The 22,043-nt window shown below is 42.3% G+C and overlaps 1 protein-coding gene across 1 annotated transcript; it reads right to left on the minus strand.

Moving 5' to 3' along the window:
- Window positions 1–1,004: 1,004 nt before the first annotated feature.
- LOC112582328 lies at window positions 1,005–17,250 on the minus strand. The gene is made up of 6 exons (XM_025277185.3): window positions 16,821–17,250; window positions 7,446–7,560; window positions 5,472–5,521; window positions 3,081–3,219; window positions 1,645–2,202; window positions 1,005–1,185 (listed from the first exon to the last, which is right to left on the minus strand). Exons 2-5 carry the CDS (start codon window positions 7,528–7,530, stop codon window positions 1,649–1,651), a joined length of 828 nt encoding a protein of 275 aa, XP_025132970.1. The 5' UTR covers window positions 7,531–7,560; window positions 16,821–17,250; the 3' UTR covers window positions 1,005–1,185; window positions 1,645–1,648.
- Between the last annotated feature and the right edge of the window lie 4,793 nt (window positions 17,251–22,043).

Below are 22,043 nucleotides of genomic sequence, written 5' to 3' on the forward strand. Positions count from 1 at the left end.
CTACACTGGACCTCTTCTTCCCTATTCTTCCATGTTCCCCAATTGACGGTTTCATCTCTGTCTCCTCCCACACACTTTCAAATGGACTGTCCCAGCCCCATGACCCCGAAGATCTTAGAGAGAGCAACAGCCAAGGTGTCCAACCACCTGCAGAATCCCACTCCGGTACAGGGCAGGTACAACATCCATCAAAATAAAAACTAGCAACAGCCCCCACTAGACTGGCACCTCCACGTGGGCAGGGACTGTTGTTTATCTTGTCCCTGATGTCTCTCCACGACCTAGAATGGCGCTCAGTACGCAGTACAGACCCATTAGGTGTTGGATGAATGAACACTTTGACACAACAATTCCATTTCTAGGAACATGTGCTAAAGAAACACTGATACAGGTGCACAGGGCTGTGTGCACAAGAGTGGGAAGAGCAAACAACTGGGAAAAACTTGTAAATGTTTATTGTCAGTGACCGACGCTGAGTGAATGAATAATGGAGGTTTGGAGCATGTGCGGAACAGGAAACAGAGTGAGACAGACTTGTTCAGGACATGCTGCTAATGAGGAAAAGCAGGTGAGAGATGCTCATATTGGTACCCTGTGGATGTGTGTAAATACAGAGAAAAACGTTCACAATAAAACACACAGAACTGCCCTCAGTAGTTACATCTGGAGAGGGGGAGGTTAGTGCTGTTCTGTACAAAGAATATCTGACAATATTTGTTTATTTTTAAGGCAGCGGCATGGATGTGTGTGCATGCTAAGTCACTTCAGTCGTGTCCAACTTTGTGCGATCCTATGAACTGTAGCCTGCCAGACTCCTCTGTCCCTAAGATTTTCTAGGCAAGAATACTGGAGTGGGTTGCCAATGCCCTCCTCCAGGGGATTGCCCTGACCCAGGGATCAAACCTGTGTCTCTTGCCTCCTGCATTGGCAGGCAGGTTCTTTACCACTAGCACCACCTGGGAAGCCCTAGAGGCATGGATACACAGACAGAAACACACGGCAGGTATATGTCTTGCTCATTAACACAACTTTAATAACTAATAATGCTTGGCACACAGTAAGGAAAATCATGTTTAACTGTTGTGAACTGTTTATCTCATGTGCTAGGAATTCATAGCCGTGCCATGTTCATGAACAGCCACCAAGTTCTGCTTCTTATCTTGGGCACTTGTCACATCCGTGAGGCTGAGGCAAGGAAAGAGAAGGAAAATAAGTGACAACGAGCTCCCACTGACTGATAAATTACTATTCAGCTCCTCATTTTGAACTGCATGGCCCCTGTGCACTCCCATTCCATCCTGCCTTGTGGTCTATGTGCACCTCTCACTGCTCCTGAAGACCAACCTTGTGTTCAGGCTGCAGCGACTCTGTCAACTGTCCAGTGAGGTTTTCGGCTAGAGGAACGTGTCGCCTACATGCTAGAAGCTGACCTGGGGTTTGGGAGCCCACAGCATCCTGGGGAGGGAAGATCTCTGGATATACAGAGCAGGAAGTAGAAAAAGCATGGGAATCCTTCTCATTTAGCCTCAGAGCTGCACCCCCAAGGGACTGGGAGAAAGGAACAAGTGACAAGACGGGATACAACTAACATAAGAGAACAGTGCCTTTTGCGGGGATGTGGGGATGGAGAGAAAGGTTACTTACAGAGTTAGTCATCTTCATCTTCCTCTTCCTCGGGATCCCTGATCTCTTCATAGGCCACTGGTTTTCTTTTTCGCAGTCGGTTGGCCCAAACATTAACCGTGTTTCCATTGGATTCTTCCTCAGAATCACTGATCTCTTCTTGGGCAACCGGTTCTCTTTCTCGCAGTCGGTTGGCCCAAACATCAACCGTGTTTCCATTGGATTCTTCCTCAGAATCACTGATCTCTTCTTGGGCAACCGGTTCTCTTTCTCGCAGTCGGTTGGCCCAAACATCAACCGTGTTTCCATTGGATTCTTCCTCGGGCTCCCTGATCTCTTCATAGACCACTGGTTTTCTTTCTCGCAGTCGGTTGGCCCAAACATCAACCGTGTTTCCATTGGATTCTTCCTCAGAATCACTGATCTCTTCTTGGGCAACCGGTTCTCTTTTTCGCAGTCGGTTGGCCCAAACATCAACCGTGTTTCCATTGGATTCTTCCTCAGAATCACTGATTTCTTCACAGGCAACCGGTTTTCTTTTGCGCAGTCTGTTAGCCCAAACCTTCTTTCTCTTGGATCCTGGAGAAGAGTTGGTACATGGGGGTTGGGTGGGTTAGGGAGTGTCGGGTCCTGTTTTGTGAGATAAGGAGATGCCTCCTCCCTCCCCAGGTGTCCACAGGACTTCTACACAGTCTGTTTTGCACACTTTCTGGCTCAAAGAGGCTGAGAGGTTAAACCCACACCAACACACACCAAACAGCAGTTAGAGTTTTAGCTTCTGGCTCCTTTCATCGTCAGGTTTAGATTCCCAGTAAGTAATTCAGATTACTTACCACATTTATTCCGACCTTCTTTCACTCAGCAGATATATTAAGGGCATATCGTGTGTCAGGCACTGAGCTGAGGGTGGGGATAAAACTCTGAGTAAGATGTGTTCCCAAGTTATCACAGATGGAATGACCTGAGTTCCCCCACCAGGGATTGAACCCATGCTCCCTGCAGAGTAGGTGCAGTCTTAACCACTGGACTGCCAGGCAAGTCCCTTGAATTGAACACCTTTGAACAGCCTGTGAACTTGGATTCTTTATTTCCATTTTATGGACTAGGAATCTGGAGCTCAGAGAATTTGAAAGGCTTGCCCCCAGTTACGTGGCTTTCATATGGATGACAACTCAGATCTGTGATTCTGTAAGTTACACGTTTTTTAAAAAAAATTTGGCCATGCCAAGTGGTTTGTGGGATCTTAGTTCCTTGATCAGGGATCAAACCCAGGCCCCAGCAATGAGGACCCTGGAAGTCAGCTCAAATGTTTCAGCTGGAGCTGAGCAAGCTCTCAGCCCAGCCTGGCCCTAGGCCTGTCCAGGATCCATCTCCCATGGCTAACCCATTCACTTGAACATGGCCAGGGAAGACAGAGGAGTTGTTCCCAAACAAGTAAGAAAAGTTGTTTCTCTTACCTGATGTTTTCTTACTCTGCTGAGCAGAGATACTTGCTTTTGCCCGGGAGCCCAGCTGTCTCTGAGCCTGCTCTGGGCCTGATGTTCCTGGTACTATCTTCGAACGTTTTTTTCCCTTTACAGGCTTCTTGGGCGTCACCTTTTTAACATGAAAGTCACAGACAATCAGTATCCATTTCTCAAGTGCTTTAGAGCTTACAAAGTGTTTTCTTGTGCAGTACTTTAATTAATGTCCTCAACAAGTCTGGGGGATCATTATATTACCTGTACCTAAATTACGAAGAATCTAGGAAGTTAGAGGGAAATGGAATGGTCTCAATGAAGGCCGTTTCCAGGATTAGAACACTTGTTTTCATGCTTTTTCCACACCGAACACCCTCACCAAGAGACATCTCCAAGTGAGCAGGAGCGTGGTACACGGAAGATTTGGGAAAGTAGAGCATTCTAACGATCCATGAGGTCTGTGAAAATGAGGAGGGGCTTCTATAAAATCTAAGGGATTGAAGATAAGATAGTTGACAGCTGCGGGGAGAGCAAATGGAACAATGTGCAGAGGGGACAAAACGCTGCTGGCAAATGGTGTGGGAGAGATGAATATAGGGAAAGGGAAGAGAGAATGGTTCACATAAATTCACGCAGACAGCCAAGAAAGTGGTGTCAGATGTGGCATCCTGTCCTACCTCGGCAAGAACATTTCATGTGGAATTAGGTGAGGTGGTTCCTGTACCAATTCTACTTGTGTCAGGGTGTGTCACTGACCAACGATCTTAAAGCTAACCTTCATTCAGCTCTTGTTTAAAAAACTGTGAACGATAACTATATAATCAGCTCCCTTATTTATGCATCAGTGAACAATAACTGTAAAACAAGCTAAGTGAAAGAACTTTCTAAGGCTATAAATGCTGTTTAAATGTGATAATAATAAAAACAAACACTTTTATGATCCCTCTTTGAATTCTCTCTTCAACCGTGTCCACACTGCTACTGGTAACCCAACCACCAGATCCCTTTACCCTCTAAACTATAGTTTAATCTGCAATTGCAGAAGAACTCATTCAATAAACCCCTAAGGGTCTTCCTGGGCTGGAACTGGGGCTTCAGAGATGCCTCAGGGGCAGACAAGGTCCCTAAGGAGCTCACAGAAGAGAGAGGCTGACAGTTCAAGTGATTCCCAAGCAACACGAAAGGGGCCCTGTTGTGAGAGTGGTGTCTAAACAGAAGTGTCAGCAGCATCTGCAAAGTTTAGGGGAAACGCCTGAGCTTCAGAAACATGTGGAAAAGCTTATAGGTTTGGAAATGGCTTGGGGCTTTGGATTAGACTACTACCACTGCCACTGTTGGGCTTCCCTGGTGGCTCAGATGTGAAGAATCTTCCTGCAATGCAAGAGATCCAGGTTTGATCCCTGGGTCAGTAAGATCCTCTGGAGAAGAGAACAGCCATTGTGGTCTCAAGCAGATTATTTAACATCGCTGTACGACAGTATCTGCATTATTATGAGTAGTAGTATTTAATAATACTAATAATAACTTCATTATTATTTGGGGATAATAATGGCAGTAACATCATAGAGGTTTTAAGGGCTAAATACACTAATCCATGTGAATTGCCTAAAATAGTATCTGTCATCACTATGAAATCAAAAGAAGTAACAGCTATTACAATTCTTGTTAATTATTATTTAGCTCTTGGTACTACATCAGGACTGCAGCCATGAAATTTAAACACGCTTACTCCTTGGAAGAAAAGTTATGACCAACCTAGATAGCATATCGAAAATCAGAGACATTACTTTGCCAACAAAGTCCGTCTAGTCAAGGCTATGGTTTTTCCAGTGGTCATGTATGGATGCGAGAGTTGGACTGTGAAGAAAGCTGAGTGCTGAGGAATTGATGCTTTTGAACTGTGGTGTTGGAGATGAGTCTTGAGAATCCCTTGGACTGCAAGGAGATCCAACCAGTCCATTCTAAAGGAGATCAGCCCTGGGGTGTTATTTGGAAGGAAAGATGCTAAAGCTGAAACTCCAGTACTTTGGCCACCTCATGCGAAGAGTTGACTCATTGGAAAAGACTCTGATGCTGGGAGGGATCCGGGGCAGGAAGAAAAGGGGACGACAGAGGATGAGATGGCTGGATGGCATAACCGACTCGATGGATGTTTGAGTGAACTCCAGGAGACGGTGATGGACAGGGAGGCCTGGCGTGCTGCGATTCATGGGGTCGCAAAGAGTCGGACACAACTGAGTGACTGAACTGAACTACATCAGGAACTGTGATAAAGACATTAGGAAAGGGAGGCAGTGAGGGCCAGGCTATTTTCCCACTTTTATCCCAATATTCACATCTACAGAGAGATAAACAGTCTCTGGTCCTTTGGATTTGGGAGGCACTCACCTTCTGGAGTTTTCTCCCTTGCATGTTGGAAGTCCCTTGAGGAGGTTCATCTAAAAGGAGGTGACAAGTCAGAAATTTGTTTTTGTTGTTGGTAAATATTCTCAAACTGCAGAGACTCCTGTAGTATCAGGGATTTCTGCAGCAGAGGGTGACGAGTCCACTTATTATCAAAGAGTTACTCTGAGACCAGCCTCTGAATAACAATGATTTTGGTATTTATTTGCAGCATCAATTCAGAATTTTTCTTCTATGGTTTATAAAATGTAAACTAAACCCCATCACTGCCTTATTCTATCCTATTATGTATTTCTTACGTTTTTCCCCAAAGAAGTAAATTGATTGGTCTTTAGACAAAAATCACTCTATACTTAAAATGGTGAATTTCATAATATGTCAATTACACCTTACTGAAACTTTTAAGTGTGAAATGAACCATGGATGATTTACTCCAGTGGTTATGGAATGTTTCCAGTATAAAGATACTTCTTTAATATCAAAGATCTTGTAGATACTCAAGCACGGGCTTTTTAGCCCTCTTACAGTAATTTTGGAGCTTGTGGAATCTGGCCTGTTAAACTAGAGAGTCAAAGGGCTACTGGAGACATTTTGAACATTCTCACCCTGTCTTCTCACAACTGTGCTGTCAGAGCAAAAGAGCAAATGAACACATCCCATTCCCTTTTTAAGTGAGTACATACACTGCTCAGATGCAAAAGATTTCTAGAATCTGTCACTTTTTTAAAACCTTACATTGCCTCTGCTCATTGACCAGTAGGAAAGGTCAATGTGTGGAAGATTACTCTCTTAAACTCTCTTCCAAACTCAACACACAGAACCAGGTTCGATTAGGAGTGAGACAACTATTTGGTTTTGATAAAACACAAGCAAACAGCCATATGTCATTACATAATACGTTAATCACTTTCTTAAGATAGTTATCCAATACCTATGCACTATTATTTTGCAAGTTTTGGGTGGATTTACACTTTAAATTTTTCTTAATCATCCTGTGATTCATAATGGTGCTTAGCAAGAACTAACTCCTTTAAAAAAGAAATGTTTCAAACATGCATAAAATGATGGACAATAATATTTGAAACGTGCATCTACCATTGGGTCTAGTTGGATTTCAACATTATCTCACAACTACTTCAGATCGCTCTGAGCTCTTTATTCAAAATATAACAAAACACTATGAACAAGTCACAGCTGAAGCCATCTGTGTGGCCCTCACTGATCCCTACCCTCCTTCCTTTTCCGCTTCTTCACTCCAGAGTTTGATGGGTTTTATTCTCATTCACGTTTTTATACATTTACCAAATACTTTCTATCCATAAAAATATATATATTCTCGTTTTGCATGTTTTAGGATTATATATGAATGGCCTCTGACTGTGCTTAACCCTCTGCATTCAATTTTTTTTCATTTAACCATGATGCTTTTGAGGGAACAAAGTCCTGAGAATCTTTCCCCATCTGGAACCCAGCATAAATGGGCTTCAGGAGACTCATTTCCTGTCACTTACCCTTTTTCCTGGGGTTCTCAGTTTTAGAATCACAACGTTTGGATCATGTGGCTCCATTGTTAGGACATGTGAAAGCTGGTGGGGTACCCTTGAGACCCAGGAAGATGCAAAATATTTGTTTCTTAACAGACAACCTGAGAGGAGGGGGAAATGCTGGGACACAGCACCAACAGTAAAGCTCATCAGCTGGGCAGGGGGAATCTGAACCACAGCCAGTGAGAGAGAAATGCATAGAATCCAGGTCTGAGCATCTCTGTGGCCACTCTCAGCCCACAGCCCTGCACAGGATTTAAAAGAGCAGAAGGGTTGAAGACTGCCCTGGGATTTCTTCGCACAGAAAAGGACAAATGTGGGACACTTGGCATAGCCTAAGAAGAATAAACCATGGCTTGTAAAGAGGAATCATCATTTATTCCCAGCCTTGTCTGAACCCAGAACTTCCTATTACCTAGTCTAGTCATGGTTTCATAGTTGCTCTTCATATTCACATAGGTGGTTTTCTCCGAGTATCCCAGACGTGCCCCCTCTTTCATAGAGAAGTATTTGGAAATATTCTTGAAAGTCTAAAAAAGAAAGAAAAATAAATCCCAGCAATGACTCAGCTAAACATGTCTGACTTTCAGCCAGGAACTCTTCCTTGGCTGCAGGGCCTCCATGTTAGATCCATAAAGTAGAGCTAATAATCCCTCTCTAGTCATGGCTAACAGAGAAAATGGGTAACATCGTCTAGGCTCTTGTCTGGCATGTAGTAGGTGTTTAATGCTGATGGCATGCTCTTCTCTCACCTTCCAGAATAGACTGAGAACCATCCAATCCAGTGCAAGATCACAGATCTTTTACCCAAGGATACCCGGCAAGCACAGAATGAGGGCCATAAGCTCTGGATCTCCCCTTGACATGCTGCTCCTTGTCCCCAGTGCCTCTGACCCTCCCCCAACCCCCAATGCCCATAAATCTAGTCACCATACATTGTCCCCTGGGCCACCCCTCTGCCCTCTCCAGATCAACTCAGAAATCCCAACTTGGATTTCTTCTCTAATTTCTTCCTATCTTCCCTGGGGTTTTCCCAGAAGCTGCCTTTGTTCATGGCGCTTATCTAGAAGGAACACAGCCTGGGTCTCTCCAGTCACAAGGCCAAAGGTTCTGTCAGGGGATAAAGTGTTGAAGGAAGTCCACACTCAGTCACCTGTATTAAGGTTCTACTTTTCTCCCTGGGGAAGGAAATGGCAACCCACTCCAGTATTCTTGCCTGGAGAATCCCACGGACGGAGGAGCCTGGTGGGCTACAGTCCACGGGGTCACAAAGAGTTGGACACGACTGAGCCACTTCACTTCACTTCACTTTCTCCATCCTTGGCTTATCTGTCCTTGAGCAAGGACATGAGGGTGGGGAAATCAGATGAGAACAGGAAGCTGGAGGTCTCTGAGAGAAGTAGTGATTAGGGATGACATGTTTTCTGTCATGATCAAAGTAGCATTGAGTCTTTGAGAGAGGTTGGTTACTGTTGTTAGTAGCTTGCCTGGTTTGGCTTATTTTGAAGGAAAGATATCAGACACTTGTTGGGGAAGTAGTGAAGTGAATGCATAGTATTATTGAGGGGGGCTGTTTTGAGGCAAAGGAGGGGAGGGGGGGTAAGTCCCAGAGGTCATATGGTGTCTCTGATTGAAAGGTTTCAGTTTTCAGGCAGAGGGATGTGGGATTTTGCTCTGTTGAAAAAAAATGAAGATCACTAATATGAGTGAATTACAACCCCACCCACAGCGAGAAAACTCCACAATAAAGAGAACTCCACAAACTGCCAGAATACAGAAAGGCCACCTGAAACTCAGCAATATAAACAAGATGAAGAGACAGAGGAATACACAGCAGGTAAATGAACAGGATAAATGCCAACCAAACCAAACAAAAGAGGAAGAGATAGGGAATCTACCTGATAAAGAATTCCAAATAATGATAGTGAAAATGATCCAAAATCTTGAAATCAAAATGGAATCAGAGATAAATAGCCTGGAGACAAGGATTGAGAAGATGCAAGAAAGGTTTAACAAGGACCTAGAAGAAATAAAAAAGAGTCAATATATAATGAATAATGCAATAAATGAGATCAAAAACACTCTGGAGGCAACACATAGTAGAATAACAGAGGCAAAAGATAGTATTTGTGAAGTAGAAGATAGAATGGTAGAAATAAATGAATCAGAGAGGAAAAAAGAAAAATGAATTAAAAGAAATGAGGACAATCTCAGAGGCCTCCAGGACAATATTAAACGCCCCAACATTTGAATCATAGGAGTCCCAGAAGAAGAAGACAAAAAGAAAGACCATGAGAAAATACTTGTGGAGATAATAGTTGAAAACTTCCCTAAAATGGGGAAGGAAATAATCACCCAAGTCCAAGAAACGCAGAGAGTCCCAAACAGGATAAACCCAAGGCAAAACACCCCAAGACACATATTAATCAAATTAACACAGATCAAACACAAAGAACAAATATTAAAAGCAGCAAGGGAAAAACAACAAATAACACACAAGGGGATTCCCATAAGGATAACAGCTGATCTTTCAATAGAAACTCTTCAGGCCAGGAGGGAATGGCAAGATATACTGAAAGTGATGAAAGAAAATAACCTACAGCCCAGATTACTGTACCCAGCAAGGATCTCATTCAAATATGAAGGAGAAATCAAAAGCTTTACAGACAAGCAAAAGCTGAGAGAATTCAGCACCACCAAACCAGGTCTCCAACAAATGCTAATGGATATTCTCTAGACAGGAAACACAGAAAGGGTGTATAAACTCGAACCCAAAACAATAAAGTAAATGGCAACGGGATCATACTTGTCAATAATTAAATGTAAATGGGTTGAATGCCCCAACCAAAAGACAAAGACTGGCTGAATGGATACAAAAACAAGACCCCTACATATGTTGTCTACAAGAGACCCACCGCAAAACAGGGGACACATACAGACTGAAAGTGAAGGGCTGGAAAAAGATATTCTCGCAAATAGAGACCAAAAGAAAGCAGGAGTAGCAATACTCATATCAGATAAAATAGGCTTTGAAGCAAAGGCTGTGAAAAGAGACAAAGAAGGACACTACATAATGATCAAAGGATCAATCCACGAAGAAGATATAACAATTATAAATATATATGCACCTAACATAGGAGCACCACAATATGTAAGACAAATGCTAACAAGTATGAAAGGGGAAATTAACAATAACACAATAATAGTGGGAGACTTTAATACTCCACTCACACCTATGGATAGATCAACTAAACAGAAAATTAACAAGGAAACACAAACTTTAAATGAAACAATAGACCAGTTAGACCTAATTGATATCTATAGGACATTTCATCCCAAAACAATGAATTTCACCTTTTTCTCAAGCACACATGGAACCTTCTCCACGATAGATCACATCCTGGGCCATAAATCTAGCCTTGGTAAGTTCGAAAAAAACTGAAATCATTCCAAGCATCTTTTCTGACTACAATGCAGTAAGATTAGATCTCAATTACAGGAGAAAAACTATTAAAAATTCCAACATATGGAGGCTGAACAACACGCTGCTGAATAACCAACAAATCACAGAAGAAATCAAAAAGAAATCAAAATTTGCATAGAAATGAATGAAAATGAAAACACAACAACCCAAAGCCTGTGGGATACTGTAAAAGCAGTGCTAAGGGGAAAGTTCATAGCAATACAGGCATACCTCAAGAAAACAAGAAAAAAGTCAAATAACCTAATTCTACACCTAAAGCAACTAGAAAAGGAAGAAATGAGGAACCCCAGGGTTAGTAGAAGGAAAGATCTTAAAAATTAGGGCAGAAATAAATGCAAAAGAAACAAAAGAGACCATAGCAAACATCAACAAAGCCAAAAGCTGGTTCTTTGAAAGGATAAATAAAATTGACAAACCATTAGCCAGACTCATCAAGAAACAAAGGGAGAAAAATCAAATCAAGAAAATTAGAAATGAAACTGGAGAGATCACAGCAGACAACACAGAAATACAAAGGATCATAAGAGACTACTATCGGCAATTATATGCCAATAAAATGGACAACATGGAAGAAATGGACAAATGCTTAGAAAAGTGCTTTTCAAAACTGAACCAGGACGAAATAGAAAATCTTAACAGACCCATCACAAGCACGGAAATTGAAATTGTAATCAGAAATCTTTCAGCAAACAAAAGCCCAGGTCCAGACAGCTTCACAGCTGAATTCTACCAAAAATTTAGAGAAGAGCTAATGCTTATCCTACTCAAACTCTTCCAGAAAATTGCAGAGGAAGGTAAACTTCCAAACTCATTCTAGGAGGCCACCATCACCCTAATACCAAAACCTGACAAAGACGCCACAAAAAAAGAAAACTACAGGCCAATATCACTGATGAACATAGATGCAAAAATCCTTAACAAAATTCTAGCAATCAGAATCCAACAACACATTAAAAAGATCATACACCATGACCAAGTGGGCTTTATCCCAGGGATGCAAGGATTCTTCAATATCCACAAATCAATCAATGTAATACACCACATTAACAAATTGAAAAATAAAAGCCATATGATTATCTCAATAGATGCAGAGAAAGCCTTTGACAAAATTCAACATCCATTTATGATAAAAAACTCTCCAGAAAGCAGGAATAGAAGGAACATACCTCAACATAATAAAAGCTATATATGACAAACCCTGAGCAAACATTATCCTCAATGGTGAAAAATTGAAAGCATTTCCCCTAAAGTCAGGAACAAGACAAGGGTGCCCACTTTCACCACTACTATTCAACATAGTTTTGGATGTTTTGGCCACAGCAATCAAAGAAGAAAAATAAATAAAAGGAATCCAAATTGGAAAAGAAGAAGTAAAACTCTCACTGTTTACAGATGACATGATCCTCTACATAGAAAACCCTAAAGACTCCACCAGAAAATTACTAGAGCTAATCAATGAATATAGTAAAGTTGCAGGATATAAAATCAACACACAGAAATCCCTTGCATTCCTATACACTAATCATGAGAAAACAGAAAGAGAAATTAAGGAAACAATTCCATTCACCATTGCAACGAAAAGAATAAAATACTTAGGAATATATCTACCTGAAGAAACTAAAGACCTATATATAGAAAACTATAAAACACTGGTGAAAGAAATCAAAGAGGACACTAACAGATGGAGAAATATACCATGTTCATGGATCGGAAGAATCAATATAGTGAAAACGAGTATACTACCCAAAGCAATCTATAGATTCAGTGTAATCCCTATCAACCTACCAACGGTATTTTTCAGAGAAGTAGAACAAATAATTTCACAATTTGTATGGAAATACAAAAAACCTTGAATAGCCAAAGCAATCTTGAGAAAGAAGAATGGAACTGGAGGAATCAACCTGCCTGACTTCAGGCTCTACTACAAAGCCACAGTCATCAAGACAGTATGGTACTGGCACAAAGACAGAAATATAGATCAATGGAACAAAATAGAAAGCCCAGAGATAAACCCACGCACCTATGGACACCTTATCTTTGACAAAGGAGACAAGAATATATGATGGAGAAAAGACAATCTCTTTAATGAGTGGTGCTGGGAAAACTGGTCAACCACTTGTAAAAGAATGAAACTAGAGCACTTTCTAACACCATACACAAAAATAAACTCAAAATGGATTAAAGATCTAAATGTAAGACCAGAAACTATAAAACTCCTAGAGGAGAACATAGGCAAAACACTCTCCGACATAAATCACAGCAGGATCCTCTATGACCCACTTCCCAGAATATTGGAAATAAAAGCAAAAATAAACAAATGGGACCTAATTAAACTTAAAAGCTTCTGCACAACAAAGAAAACTATAAGCAAGGTGAAAAGACAGCCTTCAGAATGGGAGAAATAATAGCAAATGAAGTAACTGACAAACAACTTATCTCAAAAATATATAAGCAACTTCTGCAGCTCACTTTCAGAAAAATAAACAACCCAATCAAAAAATGGGCCAAAGAACTAAATAGACATTTCTCCAAAGAAGACATACAGATGGCTAACAAACACATGAAAAGATGCTCAACATCACTCATTATCAGAGAAATGCAAATCAAAACCACTATGAGGTACCATTTCATGCCAGTCAGAATGGCTGCAATCCAAAAGTCTACAAGCAATAAATGCTGGAGAGGATGTGGAGAAAAGGGAACGCTCTTACACTGTTGGTGGGAGTGCAAACTAGTACAGCCACTATGGAGAACAGTGTGTAGATTCCTTAAAAAACTGGAACTAGAACTGCCTTATGACCCAGCAATCCCACTGCTGGGCATATACACCAAGGAAACCAGAAATGAAAGAGACACGTGTACCCCAATGTTCATCGCAGCACTGTTTATAATAGCCAGGACATGGAAGCAACCTAGATGTCCATCAGCAGATGAATGGATAAGAAAGCTGTGGTACATATACACAATGGAGTATTACTCAGCCATTAAAAAGAATACATTTGAATCAGTTCTAATAAGGTGGATGAAACTGGAGCCTATTATACAGAGTGAAGTAAGCCAGAAAGAAAAACACCAATACAGTATACTAATGCATATATATGGAATTTAGAAAGATGGTAACAATAACCCTGTATGCGAGACAGCAAATGAGACACAGATGTATAAAACAGTCTTTTGGACTCTGTGGGAGAGGGGGAGGGTGGGATGATTTGGGAGAATGGCATTGAAACATGTATAATATCATATAAGAAACGAATTACCAGTCCAGGTTTGATGCAGGATACAGGATGCTTGGGGCTGGTGCACCGCGATGACCCAGAGGGATGCTACGGGGAGGGAGGTGGGAGGGGGGTTCAGGATTGGGAACACGTGTACACCTGTGGTGGATTTATGTTGATGTATGGGAAAACCAATAGAATATTGTAAAGTAATTAGCCTCCAATTAAAATAAATAAATTTAAATAAAAAAATAAAGTGTATTACTAGGCCCAAATCAATAAAATCAGAAATGAAGAAGGAGAAGTTACAACCAACACCACATAAATACAAAAGATCATAAGAGATTACCTAGAGACGGCATTTTTCACAGAACTAGAATAATTTTAAATTTTCTGTGGAAACCCAAAAGACCCCAAAGAGCCAAAATAATCTTGAGAAACAAGAACAGAGCTGGGGGTATCACACTCACAAACTAGTAGCTGAAGGTGTCTTCAGACTATACTACAAAGCTACAGTAATCCAAACAATATGGTACTGGCACAAAACCAGACACATAGATAGATGGAACGGATTATAAAGTCCAGAAACAAACCCATGCACATATGGTCAATTAACCTGTGACAAAGGAGACAAAAATATACAAGGGAGAAAAGACAATTCCCTTCAATAAGTGGTGCTAGGAATATTGGACAGCTGCATGTAAATAATGAAATTAGAACATTTTCTTACACCATATAAAAAATAAACTCAAAATGGATTAAAGACCTAAATATAAGACCATAAAACTCCTAGAAGAAAACACAGACAGAACACTCTTTGACATATATTGTAGCAATGTGTTTTGGACCTGTCTCTTACAGCAAACTAAACAAAAACAAAAAATGGTACCTCATTAAACTTAAAAGCTTTTGCACAGCAAAGGAAACCACTGACAAAACAAAAAGACAACCTACTGAAAGAGAGAAATATTCGCAAATGATATGAGTGATAAAGGGTTAATTTCTAAATTATACAAATAGCTTATAAAAATATTAAAAATCCAAACAACCCGATTTAAAAATGGGCAGAATAACTGAAAAGGCATTTTTCTGAAGAAGACATGCAAACAGCCAAGTCAATGAAAAGATGCCCAATATTGCTAATCATCATAGAAATGCAAATCAAAACCACAATGAGAGGGACTTCCCTGGTGGTCCAGCAGCTAAGACTCCATGCGCCCAATGCAGGGGGCCTGGGTTCAGTTCCTAGTCAGGGAACTAGATCCCACATGCTGCAACTAAGAGTTCACGTGCCTCAATTAAGAGTTCACATGCCACAACTAAGAGTACACATACGGCAACTAAAAGATTTTGCATGCCTTAACGAAAGATTCTGCATGTAGCAATGAAGACTGAAGATCCCAGGTACCACAACTAAGATCCAGTGCAGCCAAATAAATAAATATTTAAAAAACCCAACACTATGAGATATCACCTCACACCTCCCAGAATGGCTATCATCAAAAAGACCACAAACCATAAACATTGGGGGAGGATGTGGAAAAAAGGGTCCTTTTGTATTCTGTTGGTGGGAATGTAAATTGGTATAGTCACTGTGGAAAACAGTGTGAAGGTACATCAAAAAAGTAAAAACAGAACGACAATAGACCCAGAAATTCCATTCCTGGGTATATATCCAAAACAAAACAAAAGCATTAATTTGAAAAGATACACACAGCCTAATATGCATGGCACCATTATTTATACTAGCCAAGATAGAAACAGCAACTTAAGTATCTATAAACAGATAATGGATGAAGCTGTGGTATATATATATATGTGCATGTGTGTGAGTGACACACAAGGGAATACTACTCAGTCATAAAAAGAATAAAATCTTGTCATTTGCAACATGAATGGGCTTGGAGTGTATTATGTTAGTGAAATAAATCAGACAGAAGAAGACACATACCATATGTTATCACTTATTCACAGAATCTTAAAGAAAACAACAAAGAAATGAGCATAACAACAAAAAAAACAGATTCACAGATAAACAGAACAAATTAGTGCTTATCAGTGAGGAGAGAAGACAGGAGGGGAAAGATAGGGATAGGAGATTAAGAGATACAAACTGCTATGTATAAAATAAATAAGCAATAAGGACATATTGTACAATACAAAAAACATAGTCATTATTTTGTAATAACATTAAAGGAAGTATAGTCTATAAATGGGCTTCCCTGGTGGCTCAGAGGTTAAAGTGTCTGCCTGCAATACAGGAGACCCGCGTTCGATCCCTGGGTCGGGAAGAACCCCTGGAGAAGGAAATGGCAACCCACTCCAGGATTCGTGCCTGGAGAATCCCATGGACAGAAAAGCCTGGTGGGCTACAGTCCATGGGGTCGCAGAGAGTCGGACACGACTGAGCGACTTCACTCACTTAATCTATAAATACATGGAATCAATTTGTTGTATGTGTGAAATTAATGTATTGTAAATCAATATATCTTGATTTTAAAAAGGCTATTACTATCTTTTTGAAAATTATTAAAGCGAAGAGAGCTAGCACCTCTGACACTATAGGATCACCCATCACTCAGGCTGAGAAGACGGCATTGGGAGTTTCTCTCAGGAGGGGAGAGCTTTGGGAGTTTCTCTCAGGGAAGGGAGAGTCTGAGGCCAAGAACATTGATTCTTTATACCAGCTGCTGCTGCTGCTGCTGCTAAGTCGCTTCAGTCGTGTCTGACTCTGTGTGACCCCAGAGGCGGTAGCCCACGAGGCTCCCCCGTCCCTGGGATTCTCAAGGCAAGAACACTGAAGTGAGTTGCCATTTCCTTCTCCAATGTATGAAAGTGAAAAGTTAAAGTGAAGTCGCCCAGTCATGTCTGACTCTTCGCGACCCCATGGTCCGCGGCCTACCAGGCTCCTCCGTCCATGGGATTTTCCAGGCAAGAGTACTGGAGTGGGGTGCCATTCCCTTCTCCGTCTGAGGATGTTAGGAGGTCCAGAAAATATTCAGTTGCTTGAATTATCAACAACAGTAGGTCCCAGTTTTTTTACTTGCTCCCCTTAACCTGTCTAGAGAGACCCTCAAAGAGAGCTTACCTCAGACGTGAAGCGGTGCCGAAGTGCCGCTGGACGTCAGGACGAAATCCCACGAGATGTCGGGACGAAATCCCACAGTTCAACCGACCAAGGACAATCAACCAATCAGAACAGTTAGCCAACTTGATCTGGCCAATCGGAGATCAGGAGAGTAGGCGGGGCAAGAGAGGCAGGAATGGGGTCACCTAACGGTTCACTCTCCGGGGACAGGAGTGCCTTTTCAAAGTGGGTGGAAACTTGAAGTTTCCTGCTTGAAGCAGGATTGCCTCCCGCCAAAACTGGCCACGCCCAGTTACGTAGGTCCATTAGCACGCATGCTCAGATGTTACCTTTCCATTCAGCTTACCTCTTTCTACCCTCTGCTGTGTGTTTGTTTGGTTTTAATAAATGGTACATCTAGCTTCTCTGGTAGCTCATATGGTAAAGAATCTGGCTGCAACGCAGGAGACCTGGGTTTGATCCCTGGGTCGGGAAGCTCCCCTGCAGAAGGGAATGGCAACCCACTCCAGTATTCTTGCCTGGAGAATCCCATGGACTGACCATGGGGTCGCAAAGAGTCGGACACGACTGAGCAACTTCACTCACTTAATCTATAAATACATGGAATCAATTTGTTGTATGTGTGAAATTAATGTATTGTAAATCAACTATATCTTGATTTTAAAAAGGCTATTACTACCTTTTTGAAAATTATTAAAGTGAAGAGAGCTGGAATCTCTGACACTACAGGATCACCCATCACTCAGGCTGAGAATACGGCATTGGGAGTTTCTCTCAGGAGGGGAGAGCTTTGGGAGTTTCTCTCAGGGAAGGGAGAGTTTGAGGCCAAGAACATTGATTCTTTATACCAGCTGTTGCTGCTGCTGCTGCTAAGTCGCTTCAGTCGTGTCCGACTCTGTGCGACCCCATAGACGGCAGCCCACCTGGCTCCCCCGTCCCTGGGATTCTCCAGGCAAGAACACTGGAGTGGGTTGCCATTTCCTTCTCCAATTCGTGAAAAGTGAAAGTGAAAGTGAAGTCGCTCAGTCGTGTCCGACTCTTAGCGACCCCATGGACTGCAGCCCACCAGGCTCCTCCGTCCATGGGATTTTTCCAGGCAAGAGTGCTGGAGTGGGGTGCCATTGCCTTCTCTGTCTTTATACCAGAGGAGGCAATAAAAGAGTCCCTTAGGCAACCTCTCTGGTTGAGGAAATATAGGGGCTTCTGGCTCATTTGTGGGTTTCTCGGACTGAGGGGAGTTTTACTTCCCTCAGGGAGAGAAATTAGGGAGTCTCACAGACCGAAGATAACTTTAGTTTTATGTCTGCCTGATGGGGTATCACCCCAAAAGGCTTTAAGTCGTCTCTCAGTCGTAACGATTTTGAGGATGTTAGGAGGTCCAGAAAATATTCAGTTGTTTGAATTATCAACAGTAGGTCCCAGTTTTTTTACTTGCTCCCCTTAACCTGTCTAGAGAGACCCTCAGGAGAGAGCTTACCTCAGACGTGAAGCGGTGCCGAATTGCCGCTCAACGTCAGGATGAAATCCCACAAGATGTCGGGATGATATCCCATGCGACATTGGGACGAAATCCCATGAGACGTCGGGACGAAATCCCACAGTTCAACCGACCAAGGACAATCAACAAATCAGAACAGTTAGCAAACTTGATCTGGCCAATCGGAGATCAGGAGAGTAGGCGGGGCAAGAGAGGCAGGAATGGGGTCACCTAACAATGGCACCCCACTCCGGTACTCTTGCCTGGAAAATCCCATGGGCGGAGGAGCCTGGTGGGCTGCAGTCCATGGGGTTGCGAAGAGTTGGACACGACTAAGTGACTTCACTTTCACTTTTCACTTGCATGCATTGGAGAAGGAAATGGCAACCCACTCCAGTGTTCTTGCCTGGAGAATCCCAGGGACAGGGGAGCCTGGTGGGCTGCCGTCTATGGGGTCGCATAGAGTCGGACACAACTGAAGCGACTTAGCAGCAGTAGAAGCAGCAGAAACAGTCCACTCTCCAGGGACAGGAGTGCCTTTTCAAAGTGGGTGGAAACTTGAAGTTTCCTGCTTCAAGCAGGATTGCCTCCCGCCAAAACTGGCCACTCCCAGTTACGTAGGTCCATTAGCACGCATGCTCAGATGTTGGCCACTGCAGCTTCCATAGGTCCATTAGCACGCATGCTCAGATGTTACCTTTCCATTCAGCTTACCTCTTTCTACACTCTGCTGTGTGTTTGTTTGGTTTTAATAAATGGTACATCTAGCTTCTCTGGTAGCTCATATGGTAAAGAATCTGGCTGCAACGCAGGAGACCTGGGTTTGATCCCTGGGTCGGGAAGCTCCCCTGCAGAAGGGAATGGCAACCCACTCCAGTATTCTTGCCTAGAGAATCCCATGGACCGACCATGGGGTCACAAAGAGTCAGACACGACTGAGTGACTAACACTTTCATTTTCAAATGGTATATCCGAGGCAGGCTGCCATCTCAAATCCTTCCCATCAGTCTCCAACTTCCTCAGATATGGGGTCTTTCTTAGGGCATCATATGGCCTTTCTAATAACTCAAGAATTTTAAACTTAAAAAAAAAAAAAAAACTTTTAAATATGTGCTTTTTCTGGAAGATCCAATAACCAGAAACATGCTTTCAATTCAGCTGAGTCGCTCAGTCGTGTCCAACTCTTTGTGACCCCATGAATCGCAGCACGCCATGCCTCCCTGTCCATCACCAACTCCCGGAGTTCACTCAGACTCACGTCCATCAAGTCAGTGATGCCATCCAGCCATTTCATCCTCTGTAGTCCCCTTCTCCTCCTGCCCCCAATCCCTCCCAGCATCAGAGTCTTTTCCAATGAGTCAACTCTTCGCATGAGGTGGCCAAAGTACTGGAGTCTCAGCTTCAGCATCATTCCTTCCAAAGAAATCCCAGGGCTGATCTCCTTCAGAATGGACCTGTGGCGGATTCATTTTGATATTTGGCAAAACTAATACAGTTATGTAAAGTTTAAAAATAAAATAAAATTCAAATGCAAAAAAAAAAAAAAAAAAAAAAGAATGGACTGGTTGGATCTCCTTGCAGTCCAAGGGACTCTCAAGAGTCTTCTCCAACACCACAGTTCAAAAGCATCAATTCTTTGGCGCTCAGCCTTCTTCACAGTCCTACTCTCACATCCATACATGACCACAGGAAAAACCATAGCCTTGACTAGATGGACCTTTGTTGGCAAAGTAATGCCTCTGCTTTCAAATATGCTATCTAGGTTGGTCATAACTTTCCTTCCAAGGAGTAAGCATCTTTTAATTTCATGGCTGCAGTCACCATCTGCAGTGATTTTGGAGCCCAAAAAAATAAAGTCTGACACTGTTTCCACTGTTTCCCCATCTATTTCCCATGAAGTGATGGGACCAGATGCCATGATCTTCGTTTTCTGAATGTTGAGCTTTAAGCCAACTTTTTCACTCTCCTCTTTCACTTTCATCAAGAGGCTTTTTAGTTCCTCTTCACTTTCTGCCATAAGGGTGGTGTCATCTGCATATCTGAGGTTATTGATATTTCTCCCTGCAATCTTGATTCCAGTTTGTGTTTCTTCCAGTCCAGCGTTTCTCATGATGTACTCTGCATATAAGTTAAATAAACAGGGTGACAATATACAGCCTTGACGAACTCCCTTTCCTATTTGGAACCATTCTGTTGTTCCATGTCCAGTTCTAACTGTTGCTTCCTGACCTGCATACAAATTTCTCAAGAGGCAAATCAGGTGGTCTGGTATTCCCATGTCTTTCAGAATACTAATATTTGCAACAGTAGTGTTAAAAAGAATATCCATGTAATTAGGGCTCGCTGTGTCCCTCAGGGGGCTCAGAAGTCACTTTTTCTAGAAAGTCTTTCCTACACACCCCTCCCCCCCATAGGTCACCAATACCCCTTGGGCTTTCCATTACATCTCTGATCTAAGTGCCTCCTCCTTCTTAGGGCAAGGAGAACAGGGCAGTAACCCATGTGCTAAGCACAAAGCCATTTATGTGCATCATCCCATTTAATTTTCATCCCCTTGAGTTGATTACTGTTATCATTCCTTTTGTGCAGATGCTAAGACTGAGATGCAGAGAGTTAAGCAACTTGGTTACATAATCAGTAGGTAGCAGGGCTGGAGTTCACCCCAAGTTGAATTGAGCCCAAAGCCTGTGCTTTTACTTACTGTTCTGTTGTTCAGTCCCTCAATCAACAGTGTCCGACTCTTTGTGACCCCATGGACTGCAGCGAGCCAGGCTTCCCTGTCCCTCACCATCTCCCTGAGTGCACTCAAACTAATGTTTGAGTCTGTGACGCCATCCAACCATCTCATCCTCTGTCTTCCCCTTCTCCTCCTGTCTTCAATCTTTCCCAGCATCAGGATCTTTTCCAGAGAGTCAACTCTTCGTATCAGGTGGCCAAAGTATTCTTTCCAGTGAATATTCAGAGTTGATTTCCTTTAGGATTGACTGGTTTGATCTCCTTGCTGTCCAAGGGACTCTAAGAGTCTTCTCCCACACCACAGTTTAAAAGCATCAATGCTTTGGCATTCAGCTTTCTTTATGGTCCAAATCTCACATCCACATATGACTACTGGGAAAACAATAGCTTTGACTAGATGGACCGTTGTTGGCAAAGTGATGTCTCTGCTTCTTAAAATGTTATCTAGGTTTGTCATAGCTTTTCTTCCAAGGAGTTAAGTGTCTTTTAGTTTCATGGCTACAGTCACGGTCCACAGTGATTTTGGACCCCAAGAAAACATAGTCTGTCACTGTTTCCATTTTCCCCCCAAATTGTTTGCTGTGAAGTGATGGGACTGGATGCCATGATCTTAGTTTTTTGAATGTTGAGTTTTCAGCCAGCTTTTTCACTCTCCTCTTTCACCCTCATCAAGAGGATCTTTAGTTCCTCTTCACTTTCTACCATGAGGGTGGTGTCATCTGCATATATGAGGTTATTGGTATTTCTCCCAGCAATCTTGATTCTAGCTTGTGCTTCATCTAGCCCGGCATTTTGCATAATGTACTCTGCATATAAGTTAAATAAGCAGGGTGACAATATACAACCTTGACGTACTCCTTTCCCAGTTTGGAACCACTCTGTTGTCCATGTCCAGTTCTAACTGTTGCTTCTTGACCTGCATACAGATTTCTCTGGAGACAGGTAAGCTGGTCTGGTATCTCTTTAAGAATTTCCCACAGTTTATTGTGATCCACACAGTCAAAGGCTTT

The sequence above is a fragment of the Bubalus bubalis genome, chromosome X (assembly GCF_019923935.1).
Source record: "Bubalus bubalis isolate 160015118507 breed Murrah chromosome X, NDDB_SH_1, whole genome shotgun sequence".
Taxonomy (NCBI): Eukaryota; Metazoa; Chordata; class Mammalia; order Artiodactyla; family Bovidae; genus Bubalus; species Bubalus bubalis.